At 47.4% G+C, this 19,747-nt stretch overlaps 1 protein-coding gene across 1 annotated transcript in view; it reads left to right on the top strand.

Moving 5' to 3' along the window:
- The first annotated feature begins 10,132 nt into the window (after window positions 1–10,132).
- DAP (death associated protein) overlaps window positions 10,133–19,747 on the top strand; it is a 61,381-nt gene continuing 51,766 nt past the window's right edge. The window contains exon 1 of the mRNA XM_032625627.1: window positions 10,133–10,367. Coding sequence (XP_032481518.1) covers window positions 10,313–10,367 — 55 coding nt within the window. The 5' untranslated portion in view covers window positions 10,133–10,312. The remainder of the gene's footprint in view (window positions 10,368–19,747) is intronic.

Consider the following 19,747-nt stretch of genomic DNA (forward strand, 5'->3'; position numbering starts at 1 on the left):
TATTTCATGTTCTCTGAATCTGACCTTGAATGGAGAGCCAGGTGAGTGAAAACAGTTGTAGCTAGTGTATTAGTCAGGGTTCTCCAGAGAAACAGAACCAAGAGGAAATATATCTATATCTATATCTATATCCACATCTGTACGTGTATCCATATATATCTAGATAGATTGAGAGAGAGACAGAGAGATTTATTTTAAGGAAGTGACTCATGAAATTATGGAGGTTGACTAGTTGAAAGTCTGCAGGGTAAGCCAGCAGGCTGGAGACCCAGGGAAAAATTGCAGTTTGAGTTTGAAGGCAGTCTGCTGGCAGAATTCCCTCTTCCTCTGGGAGGTCAGTCTTTTTCCTGTTAAGACCTTCAGCTGGTTGGATGAGGCCCACTCACATTATGGAGGGTAACCTGCTTTACTCAAAGTCCACTGATTTAAGCGGTAATCTCATTTTAAAAATGCCTTCACAAAATCATCTAGAATAATGTTTGACCAAATACCTGGGTCCTGTGGCCTAGCCAAGTAAACACATAAAATGAACCATTGCCTGGAGTCATCCTCTGACAGCATTTTAGACATAGAAGCTCAGTTATTGGTATTCCTAGGGCTTCCATGTTTGTTCCTGAAGCTGCAGGAATCCTCTCCTTAATTTCATGCATTCTTCCAGTATTCTACAATACTCCAATAAATACTCAGAGTTGGTTTCTCTTTCTAAAAAGAAAAAAGAAGAGAAGAGAAGAGGAGAGGGGAAAGGAGAGGGAAGGGGAGGAGAGGAGAGGAGATGAAAGAAGAATAAGATCCTTAAATGATAGGGGAGAAGTGAATAAGCCAAATCCTAGCTAGCCCAGCAGTTACTCTCCCATACTGTGGGAGTGATATCACATCAAGTTTTACCTCTTCTGTGGGCCCTGCAAGGAATAGCTTTAGTGTAGCTTTTCTTTACCCGAACACTCCATGGTTCTTTGTTAAGGAGATGAACCACTATGTTGGAAGTTTCCAGCAAGCTACTGAAGCTTGTATATTTTCTCTTATCTTTTCCGTGGTCAGTGGCAGTTTATTAATTTATGTCAGTGAAAAGCTATGAACAGTGTCCCAGAGGGTCCCTGCAAAGCAGAAGGATGGGCTCGGGATTTGTTCTTATCTGGATTAACAGCAATCACATTTCCCAAGCTCGGACGTTTTTCTAAAAATTGAGCAAGGAAGGAGGTGGCTTTTCTGCAAACATGGTAAGAACTAGGATGCTGACTGAAGTCATTATTTACAGCCTTCTCTAGTCTGCAAAGTCACACACAGATACTTCAGCCTGAATGGAATAATTAATCAATTATATGAAATCACTTGGCTGAGAAAAAATGATGGCTTTAAAAAGAAACCCAGGGCTTCCCTGGTGACACAGTGGTTAAGAATCCATCTGCCAATACAGGGGACACGGGTTCAAGCCCTGGTCTGGGAAGATCCCACATGATGTGGAGCAACTAAGCCCGTGGCACCACAACTACCGAGCCTGTGCTCTAGAGCCCATGAGCCACAACTACTGAGCCCATGTGCCACAGCTACTGAAGCCTGTGTGCCTAAAGCCCATGCTCCACAAGAGAAGCCACTGCAATGAGAAGCCCGCGCACCGCAACGAAGAGTAGCCCCTGCTCACTGCAACTAGAGAAAGCCCGCGTGCAGCAACGAAGACCAAACACAGCCAAAATAAAATAAATTTATTAAAAAAAAAAAAAAGAAACCCAGGTAATTTCAGCAGGGCAAATAGGTTTTAAATTTGTAAGGGAAAGTATTTGCCATCTCTAACTCCAGAATTGTGAGAGAGAAGAAAACTGAGGTGGGAAGAGCCCAAAGGTTATCTTCCAGAATCGTGGTCAGGTGTATGCTTATTAATATACTCTTATAAATTATTAGGCAACTTCAAGGTTATGATATAAAAAATGTAGCCTGTGTTCACACTGATTCCTAGTAGACAGCTTAATTCACGAATAAATTAATCTAAATCTATAAAACAACCATATTTAAAACACTTTCTATCAGAGAGGTGATCTAGGTGAAAATTATCAATGGTAAGTCATATTGATAACATGTACCCTTGATACCATGTGATGAAAATGGCACTTCACTTATATGGCCTTCATTTCCAAAACCCATAACCCCTGTTTAACAATGAGATGGGAATTCTCTGGTGGTCCAGTGGTTAGGACTTGGTGCTTTCACTGCCATGGGCGGGGGTTCAATCCCTGGTCGGGGAACTAAGGTCTTGCAAGCCACATGGTGCAGCCAAAAAAATGAGAGAAACATCAGACAGACATAAATTGAGGGACAATCTACAAGATGAGATAATTAAAAAGAATCCTTATCTATTTTTTTTCTGGAAGCCTAGAGGGACATACAAAGAATAAGTGGTAGACTCTAATGCTGGTAGGATTATTGAGAAGCGGTGACTTGCTTTCTCCTTTGGACATAAAGAATACCGTGATTTAGGTTTTCCAAAGTATACTGCTTTTGTATTTTTTCAAAATGTAATTCATAGAAAGCATTTCTTGAAAGTAGTCAGAACGTTCATATGGCCTATTGAGGGAAGGCACAACGTGCAGCTTTGGAGGGAAAAATATGGCCAAGAGCTTCATGTTTGAGACTTCTGCCATCCCTCACTTAAAAGCCTGTGAATTGTTTTTTCTAGTTCATTAGAAATTTTGATATGATTGCACTGAATCCAAAGATGGCTTTGGGCAGTATGGACCATTTTAACAATATTGATTGTTCCAATTCATGGGATATCTTTCCATTTGTTTGTTTCTTCTTCAATTTCTTTCATCAAAGTCTTGTAGTTTTCACAGTACAGAACTTTCACCTCCTTGGTTACACTTACTCCTGACTATTTTATTGTTTTTGATGGTATTGTGAACGGGATGGACCTTAAGGTTATTATACTAAGTGAGGTAAGTCAAACGGAAAGATAAATATTGTATGAAATTGCTTACATGTGGAATCTAAAAGAGCTGAACTCATAAAAACAATCATAAAAACAAAGAGTAGAATGGTGAGGGTCGGGGGTGTGGGGAATGGGAGAGACGTTGTTTAATGTACAAATTTGGAACTAATAGATAAATAAGTCCTGGAGATATAATACACAAGATAGGGATTATAGTCAACAATACCGTATTATACATTTCAGAGCTGCTAAGAGACTACATTTTAATTGTTCTCACCATAAAAAGGAAATTATAACTATGTGACATGATAGAGGTGTTAGCTAGCGCTAAGGTGGTAATCATATTGCAATATATAAGTGTATGAAATCAATACATTGTACATGTTAAACTTACACAATGTGATATGTCAATCATATCTCAATTTCTCAAGCCTGTGAAAGCAGAGCTTTTGAAAAATGATGTCAACAACGTTATCAAAACTCTAAGATTGCTCAAACCGCCTTTTCAAAGGCAAACAGCACAGCAGGTGGATTTTGTGGATCCGGAAACAGCTGTGGTGAGTGGGGAAGCCCAGACAGTGGGGACTGGTGCTGTCATTCTGGAGGCCAGCCTCACACCTCCATCCCAGCTGACCCAGCTGGCCCAGCGCCAGAGAGTCAGCCTAGAACAGGGGAGCCCCTGAGAGTCCCCCTGCTGCCTCGGCCACTGCTGGGGCGATGCCACCTGGCATTGTAGTCCTAGCCAATTGTAGGGCTGACATCACCACTGACTAAGGTGTGGTGGTTGTATTTTAATCCAAACATATATTTTTCTTATTCTTAGATCAATAAGTGTCTAAAGAAGGATCAAGAACAGCAATTCTCAGAGTGTGGTCCAGTGACCCCTGGAGGTTTTCTAGACCCATCCAGGTGGTCTGTGAGGTCGAAACTAATTTTTTTTTTTAAATAATACTGAAATGTTACTTGCTTTTTTCCAGCCTTATTCCCTCTCGAGCGTACAAGGAAGTTTTCCAGAGGCTACATGACATGATATTGCAAGAGACTTAATGCAGAGACAGAGATAAGAATCCAGCTGTCTTTCTTCAACCAGACCTTAAAACAAAACCTTTTGGTCCGCTGTTACCTTTCCATGCTCATCCCACCCTCAGGTCAGACTGGACCAATCACCGTCTTGGGCACGTGGACTGCTGCCCCAGCTCCTCGCTTCTCCTCCGCCCTTTCCCCGGTGGACCGCCCTCCTCCTGCCTCCGGTCAACCGGAAGGGCTCAGTTCCACACCCCGTCCCTTGAAACCTGTTCGTTCATTATCACTATGCCTACCCACCCACAAACCAGAGGGAATCTCCTTCTGTCCTATAACATTCATCGTCTGTTTTGTATTTTTAAATAAATGTTTACTTTGCTGTTGCTCTAAAATCTCTAAGAAATAATGTGCTTTGGGTAGACTTGTGTTTAGTCATTTAACGTTTACCAAGCATTTTCAATACGCTATCACATATACTTCCTGTGAATATTGTAGAGGGGCGTGTTATGTTCCCCACTTTTAGGTGAGGGCGCTGAGACTCAGAGCTCTCTGATGGAGAGCTTCTGATGCTGTGGAGTTTCTCTGATGTGGCACATTTAATGTGTGATCAGGCTGCGTCTCAAACCTCAGTCTAGAGACCCCAGGACCCGTGCTCAGTCATTTATAGATTCTCCTGCTCAGACTGATTCTACATGGAAAGCTGAGTAGAGGCTCGTGGGCCTGAAAAGACAGGAGTAAAGCCTCAATGTACTATGTCTATTCATCTGTCACTTAAGCTCTCTGAAAAGGATATACTCGTAGCCTTTCACACCCACAAGAAAAGAAATTTAAGGAGAAAAGGTCAAATATGTCCTAATATCCTAGTACCACTGAATCCTGGATAGATGGTTTAAAAAAAAAAAAACTAACAAAAGTACATGTTCTTCAATTTCAGATTTCAGACTCCCTTGAGATGATTTTACCTTGCCTTCGAAAGCCTCTTTATTCTTGATGTCTTTGTCATGTTTATTTTTTGTACTTATAGCAATTCGTATACCCCTGTAAGAAATTTTATACAGGGAGATAAATGCTAAGATATAATATTGAATAACTATTTGAATCCTTGTGTAAGATGGGTATTACTGCCTCTACTATGGAACTATGATCACAGAATGTGGAAGTAACTTGCGCAAGGTCAAACAATGACTCAGTGAAAGAGCCAGAAATAAAATGATCCCTACCCTCCACCCCCATTTCTCTGCTAAAACACATTTTTCATAAATAACTTACATAGCATTTGCAATTCTGTGGGAAATCAGTATTCATGGTTGTAGTACTCCCATCATTCTTGCAGTTTCTATTTTCTAACTTCCAAATAAAGATAAGAGGAATATTTTGCTAAGATTCAGGCTGGTTATTTTTTCCTTCAAATATCGTTAGCTAAAGGATGACCTCAGATGTGATGAAAAGTGACCTCCACGTCCTTCACCAGCTGTTGAATCACTTTTGCAAAATGCCTCAAAATGTTTCTCAATTACCCTGTGACTGACTGACGAGTTGGAGCCCAATGAAACCCTGGAGGATTCCCCATGTGTGTGTGTATGTGTACGTGAGAGAGAGACAAAGACAGAAACAGAGACAGAGACAGAAAGAGGGGTAGTCCATCATTTTTATTTGGGGACATGCCTATCTTCTTCAAGTATTGTATGTGTACTTGTGGGTGTCAAAGAAATTATATTTAAATAACCATTATTTAAAACCCCCATAACATAATACAGTGAGAAACATCCTGGATGTTACAAAGCAAAGTTGAGAATGGCTGCTGCCCTCCCCTTCCCAGCAATATCAACAATGGAAGAGAAATCCTGTGAAGTGAATAAGAATTCTCATCCAGCAGACAACAGCACAAGGAGACAGAACATATGGGCCAGCTGGGAATAAGAAAGCAATGTTCATCAAACTGATTGATAGGCGGGGTTATTTTAATACACCGTGGGACAATTCTTGCATTTCATGAATGCTAACGAAAACTCCGTCTGCAATAATAACAGTATATTCTGTAGTATATTATGGTTTATGAAGCACTTCCAAACGTGCAACCAGGATGGTGGTGAGAACGGGCTCTCCTGGGTTTCCCCACATTAGCTATCGACTCCTGTGCTTGGCCTTTCACAAGCTCGGTTCCTCTGAAAAGGAGGGCAGAGAAGCCCTCATGTCTCAGGATCTTATGGAGAGCAGACGGGACAATGCTGAGCTATAGGGGCTTGCAGGCGGCACTGAGACGGCCCTGGATTCTCACACCAGTCCTGAGGGAGGTCAGTGTTCACATCTCCAACTTGCAGATAAGAAACTGAGACTCAGAATGTTTCAGTGACATAGTCAAGGTTCCAAAATATACACATGGAGAAGAGAATCTGCATTTTCTGTTTCTTCTTTGAATACTTCTTCCAGTGTTTACAGCATTCGCATTAAGTAGTGTCTTAGACTCAGTGCCATTTTTGCCAGCACCACTTGGGATTACAAAAGAGCCTGCTTAGAGAAGAAGGGGAAACGGCTCCCAAAACTCTACTTTAGAAGGCAGCCAACGGTGGGTAGAAATGGGATTGGGGCTTAAAGACCTGGCTTCTGGTTCCAGTATGCACTCAACAGGGTTGTGTCGCACATAAGTTCAACCATCCTTTCTTCCCCTTTTTGTCTGTTTGCTTTTGTCTTTCTTGGTAAAAATGGGTCAACCTGCCTTACTCCCAGAGTTATAGTGAGCTTATAAGATTATTCACTCAGAATTCTAATAATATCTATGGAATGTGCATGTCCACATAAAAAGCTTCCAAAGGGTGGTGTCTGACATATATCCTCAGCAACTAGGACTTGTGGGGCTGGACACACACACACACACACACGAATATACTTGTGAGTGAAAGTAAGTATCAGAAAACATTAGTGGTCATCTGTATTAATGTATTAGTGGCCAATCTGTATTAATTATCTATAATACATACTGTGTATATTTTTCATTCTCTGTGTAGACCTCATTTGCTGTTCTTTGTTTACGTAACAGTTGTGAGAAACTAAATGTATCTATGCTCCAGAATTATGTGGGATAATATCTATCAAGTGCTTCTTCTGTACCCATCGCGGTTCTGGGTGGTAGAAATACAGTGAGTAAAGATGGACAAGATCTCTCTCCTCAGTGGGCTGCCAGTCAACCGGGCAAGTCAGAGGAGAAAGACAGTAATGCCCAGGGAGATACTGATGGACGACGATGAAGACAAAGTTATGAGAGTCGAGTGCCTGGACTGCCTTCTTCAGATCTGGTGGTCAGGAATAGGCCCTTTCAAAAGCTGATTCCAGAATGCCAAGGAGTTAGCCATGCACGAATCTGGGGGAGACGGTCCCAGGTGGAGGGAACAGCTGATGCTAAGGCCCAAAGGGAAGGGTTGGTCTGTCACATCTGAGAAGCATCAGAAAGGCCAGTGTGGCCAGAGGAGCTGTGAGAGATGAGCTCCTAGAAGCAGGCAGGGCCCCCATCACCCAGGGCCTGGTAGGGGTTGCATCTGGCTGCATGTAAAGACACCAACCACAGGGACTGCATCTACTAGGGGTTTGTTTTCCACGCAACAAAACAGTCTGGAGGCGGGGTCCACGGCCCTGCAGAGACACCACAGAACCTCAAAGTCCCGCTTCCTTTCGTCTTCCTGTTCCGCCACCTTTAGCATACGGCTTTCATGCCTTTGGTTGCCTCGTGGTTGCGATACAATCGCTCTGCCTTCCACCTCCTGTCTGAATTCAAGGCGGTGTGAACAATGAAGTCACCAGGAGGAAGGGTGGTCCTCATATCAAGAATGCAGAAACTTCCCCAGAAAACCCCAGTCAACTTCCACTTACATTTCAATGGCCAGAACTGCCTCTTGGCCACCCCTAGCTGTAAGGGAGGCTGGGAAATATGGGTGGTTTTTTTCAAGCTAAATTCCTTAAACAACCGTATTTTCTTCAGTAGGAACGCTATGGATTAGGCGGGTTCTCTAGTTTGGATTCTCCTCTAGATGGGAAGGTATCTATGGGTAGGTGGGTGAGTCAGGAGTTCTGCTTCCACATGTAAAACTAGGCAAGGCTGTTAACACTAGAGTGTCTTGATCAGTGTGGTCCCAGAACAGGCCTCAGGCAAAGATATGGATCCTCTCCGGCCTTGGTGCAGCCCAGTGGTGACCGGAGCCCCCAGAGCCCTTGGGTAGCTTAATTCCTTCCTCAGCATGCTCCTTCTTTTACCCCCAGGGTTCCCTAGCAATAACCATGGGTCATTGAATTGAAGATGCCATCGCTCTTAACATACGACTTTAGGTACCACTAAGAGGAAACAACGCTGCAAACTAAACTATAACACAAGGTTTTCGAACCTAGAATTTTTATTTCATACTTCTTAGAAATGGTGCTTTTAGACTTAAGGCATGAGCTTTTAACCATATAGCACTCTTGAACACACATAAAGAAGAAAATATTCATACAATTAGTTTGGTTAGGTATCCTTAAAGCTTCCTTCTATTTAGAATCAAACCATCAGTGTCTGTGGATTTCCTCACTCTGTTCTATGAATAGTGTTAGTGATGGAGCATCTCCTAAAAGAGTGTTCCACTACTGATTTCATATTTTCTTATAAGCTGCTGACACCTGTCTGCAAGTTTTGATATGAATGCAAGACAAAGACAACTATATCACGACTGCTGCCTGGCCAACAGCTGTCCCGCTGGTAGTGTTACTGAAACGTCGGGGGAAAGTCCCAGATCAACGTAGAGTATGTGCATTTCTCTGTGTGCCCTGATGCAAAGAGCTGGGCAGCGCTGAGTTAGACATCTGGGTAAGGGAGGTCAAGGGCGCAGTGGAATGTGAATCTGGAGCTTAATGGAGAGGCAGGCATAGAGAAATGGGTTTGCAGATTTGGGGTCCATATGCATATGGATGATAGTGGGCCTCATGTGACCACTGAAGCCAAGTCTATACACGGAAGAGGGCTGGTGTTGAGCCTTGAGAGACTCAAGTGTTCAGAAACCTAGAAGAGGAGCCAACCAACCCAACTGAGAGTTAGCAGCCAAGCCTCCAGCCCAAGCACTGGATGTCAGCGCCACGATGTGGCAACCCTGAAGCTAAGGAGGAAGGGGACGGTCAGCTAGGTCAAGCGCTGCTGACAGGTCAAGCAGGATAAGAGCGGAAGAGTGAACACTGGATTGGGCAGCGTGGAGGTCACGAGTGACCACGATAAAAGGACTTTCCTGGCTGGCGGCAGCCTGTGGGGCACTGATGGCAACCAGATGGACTGGACTGGGTTGAGGAGACGGGGGTGGGGGTGGGGGTGGGGGTGTTGAGATGCTCTTCGAGCAGCTGTGCTGTCAAAGGGAGACATATAGCCAAGAGAGCCGATGCTGTTTCCTTTTCTAAAGACACTGGACATGTCTGAACGCTAATTTAGCAAGGCGGGACTGATGGTCCGTAGAGGATACCTGCAGTTACAAAGCGCTTGAGAAGGCGAGAAGGTTGCAATCCGAGGCACAAGGCCAACGGGTCAGCTTTGGACAGAATCAAGACCCAACGCAACAGGAAGACGGCAGAGACAGGGGACACAGACGCAACCTTGCAAGACCTCTGTCCAGGTTTCCAGGCCTCACAGCTCTGCCTTTCTCCCCCGGAGTGGGGTGGGGGGGAGGCTCTCCCATTTGCAGCATCTTTTAACAAATCGCTGCTATTCTTGGGCCCCCGGTCGGTCCCACCTGGGGTCTCATTTCCGCACTTCACCGGTCGCTCCGAGCGTGAGCCGGGTGAGGCCATCTGGCAGACGGTCCGGTTCCCCGACGGCACACAGCACCCCTGGGCGCCCCACTGTTGAAGCTGTTTCCCCACCACCGTCACCGTCTATCTGGAGGGTTGGTGGAGCACCGTGCACGGGGGTGCCACCCTCCTGCTGGGCGCTCTTCAACCTCGGGCGACTGTCCCCGCCGGCACCAACGCCCACCTCTTCTAACCGTCAACACCCCGCCCCCGCTCCCCTTCTACCTCCTCCGCCCTCGGCCGAGGCTTCCAACGTGGCGCCGCCGACTGCGCATGCTCAGTACCCGGGGCGCGCGGGAGCCGGCGGGAGCCGGCGGGAGTCGGCGGGGCGGGGCGGGGCGGGGCGGGCGCAGTGACGCCACCGCGCAGCCGCGGGCTGGCGGGGCCGCGCCACGTAGGCGCGCAGCGGCCGCGCCCCCTCGAGGCGGCCGCGGTCGGTCCGCCCGCGCGCGGCCCCGCCGCCCCACGCACGCGCCTCCCTCGCTCCCGGCGCTGAAGCTCGCGCGCACTTCTCTCCAGGCCCGCGAGCCTTCGACGACCGCCGTCCAGGTCCCTCTGAAACCCGGTCGCACCATGTCTTCGCCTCCCGAGGGGAAGCTAGAGACGAAAGCTGGACACCCGCCCGCCGGTACTGACTCGTTCCCACTTTCTCTCCTCTCGCGGGCCCGGAGGGCGGGCTCGAACCCGCGGGCACGGGGCGCGGAGCGCGGAGCGGGGAGCCGGGCGGGGGAGGCAGCCGGCCAGCCTGGGACGTGTCCGCTCGTGGGGTCTAAGTTAAAATCAGCCCCGCGCTGGTGAGACGTGTTTTATTTATGCGAAACATCGCAAGCCTGTGCGAGTTGCATGCAAATTAGAGTGACTTGAACAAGCCCAGATGCACAACTTGCTCCCAGAAGTTTGGGCGGTGAATACTTACTTAGAATGTACAGAGGTTTTAGAAAAACGAGTAGCCGAAACAACGACAAATCAGTGTTTTTAACGTCATGATGATAAATCGTAGGCTGACAGCATTACAAAAGAACCAAAGGAGCGGAAATCATTTTTATCATTAATCACTCAATATGACTTTTTTCCCCTCCAGTTTCTGTCGCATTCTACTTTTCCTCAGAAGTGGTTTTGTTTTTTGCTTTTGCACATCCTAAACTTCCGAGCCAAGGAGGTTAAATGCAGGAAAGAGTAATCTTTCTTAGAAAATGTGTCTCTAACCAACCTTCATGTTCAAACCGTCTCTTCCCCTTTCTGAGCCCAGTTCCTGTTTGCTCTTTCGAATCTGCCCAAACTGGTGGATTGCTTTTTCTCCTCTCCTTTGGAATGACGATCGATCCATATGGAAGGACACTGGGAGGGAATCAAAGGTGATTGGGTCCCAGGATACGAGTCATTTCAGTGTGTGGGGTTTTAGGGTCTTAGTTGCACACGTAAGTTAAAGTATCAACTCAGTTTGCTAATAACAGAAGCCTTAGCCAAACATGGCTGCTTTTTATGGAACATTTGTGCCATCTTCTTGTTAGAGGAAAGATTCCCCTAATTTCTGTCTGCCACCCCCCCACTATAGGGCACTAATTCTCTGCCTCAACACGGTGAATAGAGAAGTTCTTTACATATGTTGCATTCCAGAGTAGGGAATGCTTTTCACTAGTGAAGCAAGCTCTGAACAACAAGAAGACTGACTGGCACTAGGAAAGAAAAATGGCTAACCGATGCGTGGGGATGTAAGAGCATGGGATTTTAGAAGATAGTTCCACTGTAATGGAAAATAGACTTTGGGGGTCTCTGTGTTGAATTAGTTTAAAATTAGAAAAGAACTTCAAAGGCATTTCCTTTAATCATAATTCTGATGTTTAATTCCTGCCGCTGCGGGTTCATGTCCATCATTCCTGCCTGATGACCTGGGCAGCACCGCAGGAGGGAACACCTTCATTTACACTCGTGGCCATGGACCACACAGCAGCAGTCTGCACAGGGCTCCCCTGTCCCCGGGCAATGAGTGGCATTAGATGTATGTGTTGGAACGATACCAAAGCAAAGTAGCGGTAATGAAATTACATATAGAGAGAGCCATATGGAGAGTTTTAAGATCAGAGGTATAAACTGTCTATATTAACTCCCTGGGAGAAACTTCATGAAGGACTCTGATTTTCTTTGAATTGTAAACAGCTAGGCTGTGTGAGTTACAAGTTAAACATCTTATTTATGCCCAAGGAGAGGGGAGCCAGTGTATTTGTGCTGCTGTAGCAGTGCACTTGGGTTTTAAGTTTTGAGGCCTGTCACTTCTCTAGGGTTCAGTTTTCCTAATCCATGAAATGGGAGGTTCGGGCCAGATGGTCCCTGAGAAAGTAGCAGGGCAGGGCTGCCTTTGTGCTGTTCCTGTCGCCATCCATCAGGATTGGAGCCCAGGGGCAGTTAGTCCCACAGGTAAACTCCTCAAGTGACTTCAGGGCGGGTCCCTTAAGCCTTTGAGAACCCCTTCCAGCAGGAGCTGCTAAGGAAGCTGTCACTGTCATCCTGCATTTCCCAAGGCCGGTCACACTTGGCCAGGGGTGCAGGTTAGAAAGAGACCTTTCGTCCCTTGTGATATATTGTCTGCCAGGTAGTACCGCTCAGGTGCTTTTTCTCCCTGTGGTACAGAGGCCCCTGGTTGGAAGGCTGTTTTGGCAGAAAGTTCTGGGTGGCCTTGTTTACTCTGGTATGATCAGAGGTTAGACAGTTCTGCAGATTAGATGTTTAAAAAAAAAAAAGGCAACCACTATAATAAAGGAAAATCATCAAGTACAGCCGAGAGCCCAGTTCATAAATCAAAATAACGGCCTTAAAAACACTGGGAAAACTTTCATTAAGGGCTTAAGTTGGATAACAAGAGCTTGTGCTTAAATCTGCAATTGAAGACAATAAAACTCTCCTCCATGACTCTCTTCTTTTTCTTTTGTGTTTTCTCGTTTTTGCTGTCTGAACCGGGGACGCTCCTGTACATCCCCATAGCCTCCACCTGTCTGCCTGTTCTTGCTTCCAGGGCTACCCATTGATGCGCAGTGCCTGGTTCAGAATACTCAATAAATAGCTCCCGAGTTTCTCCAGAGCCTCTTACTGCCTCCCCCTTCCTCCGTAGCATGTGCAGCCCACAACTTCCCTCCGCCGCTGAGCTGTCTCCAGCGGGTACTGGGGGTGCAGCTCGGACTGTCAGCCAGCCTCGGCAGCAGCATCACAGCGGAAACTGTAACTAACATTTGCTGAGTGTAACAATGCGTGGGGGTATAGGGGAAGAAGAAGAATTTTCCCTTTACCCTTCTAGGTTCTTAGCTGAGATCCCCCTTAAGATAAAGGACAGATTAACAAGAGAAAAACAGAAGTTTAATAACATGTATATCTCCTGTATACATGGGAGATACTCAAGAAAAATGAGTCACTCCCAACCACCACCTTAAATAGTAAAGATGAAAAATGCCAGGGAGAAGGGGAGGCCCGCGTTATGGGCCCGCGTTATGGGAGGGAACCAGGAAATGCACCAGTGGGAGGAAGACGGTTATGCAGATGTTAAGATTTTCCTATAATTTAGTCACCCTTTTCTTCCTGGTACAGAGAGAGAGACACAAGTGGAGATTTCCCTTATAAATGTAAATGTTCCTAACAAGGGTGACTTCTCGGTATACGGCTTTTCCTTGTGTGCTCTTTTTTTTTTTTTTTTTGCGGTACGCGGGCCTCTCACTGTTGTGGCCTCTCCCGTGCGGAGCACAGGCTCCGGATGCGCAGGCTCAGCGCCCATGGCTCACGGGCCCAGCTGCTCCGCGGCATGTAGGATCTTCCCGGACCGGGGCAGGAACCCGCGCCCCCTGCATCGGCAGGCGGACTCTCAACCACTGCGCCATCAGGGAAGCCCTGTGCTATTCCTTAATCAGCTCAAAATCATACTTATGCTGAAGAGCCATGTTTTGGGGTGGCATGCTCTGCTCCCCTTCACCAGCCCAATTCTAATTGCTTGGTACTCATGAGCTCATTTAACTAGCAGTCACCTTACAGTTGGGATACGGAGGACAACACCCTCTGCAGTATTGCCGACACCCCCAAGCCTTGAACCGGCAGCCCTTCTCGACAGGGGGCTCCATCACTTGCCAGGGGCCTCCTCCCAAGGTGTGAGATTAATGAGGCTTCTGAAGAGCCTGGGAGAAAGGTGCTAGGCGAATAAATACAAAGTCCACCCACTGAGTGGTGGCTGGCACTGCATTGTGTCCTGCAGTGCGCTGGGGGCCGGGTCCTCTGGAAAAGTAACCAAGTCTTCACGATTGGAGACCTTGCCACCGCCCTCGGCCACAGATACGGCCACAGATACCTGCGGAGACACGGGTGAGACTGCTTGTTTTATGGGAGTTCTTGCAAATGCAGATTAGCAAAGTGAATGAGGTTCTGTTTCATCGAGCGGCAGCGCTCTGATTGCCGGCAGAAGGGGGGACGTGATGCCAAGCCCCACTGTTGCTCCAGCCGGTTTCCATGAGTTTGTGGTGGCGAGGAGGATAACGTCTCTTTGTTAAATACGTTTTGCTGGCCCTGTTCCCCCCATTTCCAAGGGGAGCCAAAACCGTATGTCAGGAAAGTTCTCATAAATCTAATACAGGATAGCTTGGAGCGTTACTAATTTTACGTATGGTTTTCTTTCAAGAGTAGAATTTATGTCCCTTCTAGAACTGAGTCAAATGGATTTATTAAAGTAAAATGGGAAAAGAGACCACTTTGCTTTTCTTTAGTAACTTCAAAATAATTCAGTTCTCTGTTCTCTTAATCAGTCAGGATGCATTTAAAGGGTTGTGGGTGATACTTCTCCTTGAATTATCTCCGTCGGGGGTTTTCATATTATCGCGGCCACTCTGTTGCTAGAAAGGCAAGACTGACTTGGTTTTTAGTGTATTAACCGTGCAATCACAGGTGTGCTAAGCACGCCCCCAGCACCCTCAACCCAGTCACTGATCAGCGCTTGAAGATACAGGAGAGGGGTCTGACTTTGCTCCTGACATGCCAAAAAAAAAAGAGAGACCCTTTTAGTCACTGCGTTTTTTTTGATAATAATATTTTAATTATAATCTGAGCCTTTTAAAAAAATTTTATTTGTTGAAAGTCACTGCCTTTTTTAAAAAAGCTTCCTGTCAGGGTGGACCGAGCACCTCTAAGACGTGTTTTCAGTTTCCCCTCTGTGCTCTAGGACTTTGCGGGACCGACGCGTCCTCCTCTTTCTGTTTATTCCAGACGATGCCTGTGCACTCTTGCTTGGTTTTGAGTAGTTTCCCCTTCCCAGCTTCAGAAATTCTTTTGTTTGGATAGGGACTATTCACTTTTGTATAAAGTACTGTGTGGTGAGACATGCAAAATGGGTCTCACTGGGCAGAAATCACGGTGTTTGCAGCTTCCTTTTGGAAGCTCTAGGGGAGAATCCATTTTCTTGCCTCTTCCAGCTTCCAGAGCCATCCACAACCTCAGTTCCATCTGCGACATTCCTTCCCCTTTGCCATGCAGCCCAACACATAAACAGGTTCCAGGGACTAGGGCGTGGCCATCTGGGGAGGGCTCATTACTCTGCCTCTTTTTGCTGTATTAGGGCCACGACCCAGGTAAATGGCCCCAGCCCAGCTGCAAGGGAGGCTGGGGTTAGGGTTGATGAACGCTGCCTCACTGCCTGTCCCCAAGTACCTCCAGGCAGGAATGCTACTTCTCTGTGGACTTTCTGAAATCCGCCGCCCTGAATGCAAGGTTTTCCCCTGTGGCTGCCCACACCCTCCTCGGGTTTGGCCCGGTCGCCGTCCGGCTGGTCCTTGTCTTGGCCTGCTCACCACGCACTCTGCCCTCTGGGGCGGCCTATCAGGGGATGGAGCGGGCCCTGCATGGAAGACGGGTTGGCCTGTCCAGTCCCGTTCCACAGCCCCATGGCCCTGCCCCATGCTCCACGCCCCTGAATGCCACGTCTCCTCTCCTGCGGGGTGAGCAGGGTTGCCGCCGTGTTGTTGAAGGGCCTTCCCACCTTAATACCTTCCGACTCTGAGCGCAGAATAGCAGTTTCCCTTGTTTGGTCTTCAGTTTTTTTAGAGAGGAAACCGTCAGGGCTGCAGGTTCAGCAGTTTATCTGGGACACGCTTTTTAGCGCAAGCATCACGTTCCCCCGCTGCCTCAGGCCGGAAAGCTCCCGTGGGGGGAATTGCACTTGGCCTCGGGGGTGAGGGGTGCTGGGGCTCCCGGGGTCCCCGTGACTCACTGCCTTTCACCCTTCATCCTCCACTCTCCCTTCACGGGGCTCCCCACCTCGGGGCCACCAGCCTCCCCAGACGGGCGTGGCTCTTCTGCTGGCCAAGGAGCCTCCTCTCCTGGTGGAGCCCTTCCTCTTAACCAAGAGGGACCATATTCCTTTGCCCTGATCCCACCACTGTCCCCCATCCCGGGGGCTGTCTGGTCCCGCGTCCACTTTGCTTTCCGGCCACAGTGCTGCTTTACCTGAGATGATCACGTTCTCGGCTAACCTGCAGCTCTGGGTGTTTCTGGTTTGCTTCCTTTTGTTCTCACCGGAGCAGTTCTCGGAGCCTTTCATCTCTTTTTTTTTTTTTGCGTGGATTTGGTTTCCTTTGAATCACATTTCAGTAGCTCTTCTTGGGCAAGAACAAAGAAAGCATCCGCTCACAAGTCCTGCTCAGCACGGCAGCCAGGGCTGGGGCTGCTCCCTGGTGCAGGGTGCTTTTACTGTCCATCTAGGGACACCCTTCTCATCCCCCTGCCCGGAGGGCAGCTGGGGGGTCTTCCTAGCCTGCTGTTGAGTGTGGGCCCAGAGCCAGCTGTCGGGGACCATCTCACAGTCAGGCACCCAGATGCCTGAGGGGATGCCCGGCCCTGGGGGGATATGTCATCAGCTGCTTGCTCAATATTTACCCAGCTGACAAAGTCTGACCTGGAGGATGTTTCCTCTTCCCCCTTTGCTCCTTGGGAAGGAAGCTGCTCTGCAGAGAGCTTTCAACATCAAGCATACTTTCTTTCCTGTCCTAGACCCTCTCCACAGGCCATCACTCTTGTCTCTCTGAGGAGGAGTGGCGCTCTGTTTCCTGGAATGTTCACGCAGGGCAAGGCCTGCGGGTTGTGATTAAGGGTACAGGCTGCCGGGGTCAGAAGCTTGCTACCTGTGCGACCGGGGCCGCTGGCTTCCTCTCCTCGTGTGGGGGGTCTACACCATAGGGTGATTGGAAAGTCAGGGGGTTGGGGGGTGCCTGGCCAGTGGTTACAACAGGGCCTGGCATGTGGCATGAAGAGTGGAAGGATTCTCCAGGATCTGCAGGTCACCAGAACTTACTTAGGTGTGGTGAGGTACTGATGACAGTCCTGGAGGTGGTCAGCTGACCAGGGCAGTGGAGCGCCCCATGGTGGGCGAGCACTTTGCAGGGTGTGTCACTCACTCCCCAACAACCCGGTACATCGGTCCTGCCATCCCCACTTTACACGTGAGGAAGCTGTGGGGAGGAGGTGATAAACCACCAAGGACTCGCACACTGGAGGGTTCTCTAAGTGCTAGATGCTAGTTGTGAAAACCCGTCTCCTAAGAGGAGCTGAGAGTTGAGCATTCATGGGAACCAGGCCCTGGCGGAGGTGTTTCACATGGGCTTACTCCTTCAGTCCTCAGAGAACCCCTGGGGGGAGAGCACTGCCACCCTTTCTTCACAGGCAGGGCCCTGAGACAGTGCCAGCAACTTGCCAACACACACACACACACACACACACACACACACACACACACACACACAGGCAGAGCTGGGATTTGAACCCAGGGATCTAGCTCCAGTATCCATGCCCTTAACTTCAGCTTGGCACTCCTGTTAAGAGGAAGCTTGTTATTCTTTTCTCCCCCCTCCTTAAATTTATTTATTTATGGCTGCGTTGGGTCTTCGTTGCAGCAAGCGAGGGCTACTCTTCGTTGAGGAGCATGGGCTCTAGGCACCCGGGCTTCAGTAGTTGCAGCACGTGGGCTCAGTAGTTGTGGCTCGCGGGCTCCAGAGCGCAGGCTCAGTAGTGTGGTGCACGGGCTTATTTGCTCCGCGGCATGTCAGATCTTCCTGGACTAGGGAGTGAACCCGCGTCCCCTGCGTTGGCAGGTGGATTCTTAACCACTGTGCAGCTTGTTATTCTTGACATTTGAAGCTCACATTTGAATAACAAGCACCACAAAAAAAATCTGAGTTGTTTTTGTTTTTACTAATGTCTCAGAAAAATACTTAACATTCACAAAGAATTCTGCAAAGATTTCTGCAGAACAAGCTCTGCCTTTACATTTTTTTTACCAATGAAGAGTCCTAGAGACAGTAATAAAACATTTGATAAATATGTGCTGTTGTATTTTTTGGCAGTCGTGCAAGTTAGAATGAATCTGTCGCAGCCTTGAGTTATTATTATTATTGCCACTTTTTACTGCTGCATTAATCACCACACATACTGTGAGAGATTGATGAAGTTAATTGTTTTTATAAACTAGATTAAATGAAGTGCTAACGTGGGGTGACTGGTTTTGGACGTGTGTACTTACGTCAACAGAGAAGTGGACAGGCTCCCTGCGAGCTTTCCGAGATGTGATTATTTCGAACGTCACCTAGATGTTCATCCTCCATTCCTTTTGTAGTGAGTTGTACACTCTTTTTACTGTTAGCCAGTTTATAGAACACACCTGGGAGTTATAGTTTTAAGGTTTTTGTGTCTACCAGGTCGAAATGATTCAGAGATTATTTTTAAATGGGCATCTGTATTAGTTTGCTAAGGCTACTGTAACAAAATACCACAGACTGAGTGGTTTCAACAACAGAAATTTATTTTCTCACAGTTCTGGAGGCCAGAAATCCAAGATCAAGGTGCCGGCAGGTGTAGTTTCTCCTGAGGCCTCTCTCCTTGGCTTGCAGATGGCCGCCTTCTCACTGCGTCCTAACGTGGCCTTTCCTCTGAACACGTGCATCCCTGGTGTCTCTTCCTCTTCTGATAAGAGCATCAGTCCTATCAGATTAGGGCCCCACCATAACAGCCTAATTTTAACTTAATTGCCTCTTTAGAGGCCCTGTCTGCAAATCTAGTCAGGTCTGAAGTTCTGGAGATTAGGGCTCCAACCTGTGAATTTAGGGAGATCACAGTTCAGCTCATAACAGCACCTTTAATCAGTTTCTCATGGGCATGGAATAGGGGTGGGATAAATGGGAGAGGAAAAGGAATTTTAAAAAAATTTAGTGGGACAGTTCTTCTAGCCTCCTCTTTTGGCCAAAAACATTCATAATCTTATATTTCAAGAGAGTGAGTAGATAATTATCTTAAATATATTACAGAATTTTATTTTCAGTCTCCATTTCTTAAGGTTTGGCAGGCTACATAACCTGGGAAATCTTGATAAGCCACCTGCAAATGGTATTTTTGTTTTCTTATTTATTTATTTTTTTAATTTGAACCCAAAGTGAGGGAAATCTGTAGGAATCACACCCAGAAAAGTAGCTAAATTCAAAACAGTTAGCCTGAACCTTGAGCCCACGTGAGGCAGGAAGTGACCTGGTGTCTCTTCCTCTTTTTATAAGAGCACCAGTCATACTGGATTAGGGCCCCATCCCTATGGCCTCATTTAACCCAAGACCCCAGCTGAAAGCTGGTGCTCAGAGGCCAAACTCATGGAGAAAGGGTGCAGGAAAAAAACTGTGTCCAGCAACACAGTGGGGTGGTGGGGAAGCTGGTATGTTTCAGCCTGGCCTCTGGATGGCAAACAAAAGCTCCTGGAGAACTTGAAACTGCAGGCCTGCCTTTACATGGGCAATGAGTTCAGATTTACAGTTTGGCCATTCCTGTTCTCAGTTAATGTAAAAAGGATTTCCAGGTTTGACAGAAGCGTGTACAGCAACTCTCCAAAGGGATGCTGCCTGCACCCCACACCCCAGAGGATCCCCACAGATAAAGGCTTACTGAAGACAAGCCCATGGCCCACACTCACCCCAAACAAGAGCCAGAATCAGAGAAAAACGAACAGCGAAT

The sequence above is a fragment of the Phocoena sinus genome, chromosome 3 (genome assembly GCF_008692025.1).
Source record: "Phocoena sinus isolate mPhoSin1 chromosome 3, mPhoSin1.pri, whole genome shotgun sequence".
NCBI classification, from domain to species: domain Eukaryota; kingdom Metazoa; phylum Chordata; class Mammalia; order Artiodactyla; family Phocoenidae; genus Phocoena; species Phocoena sinus.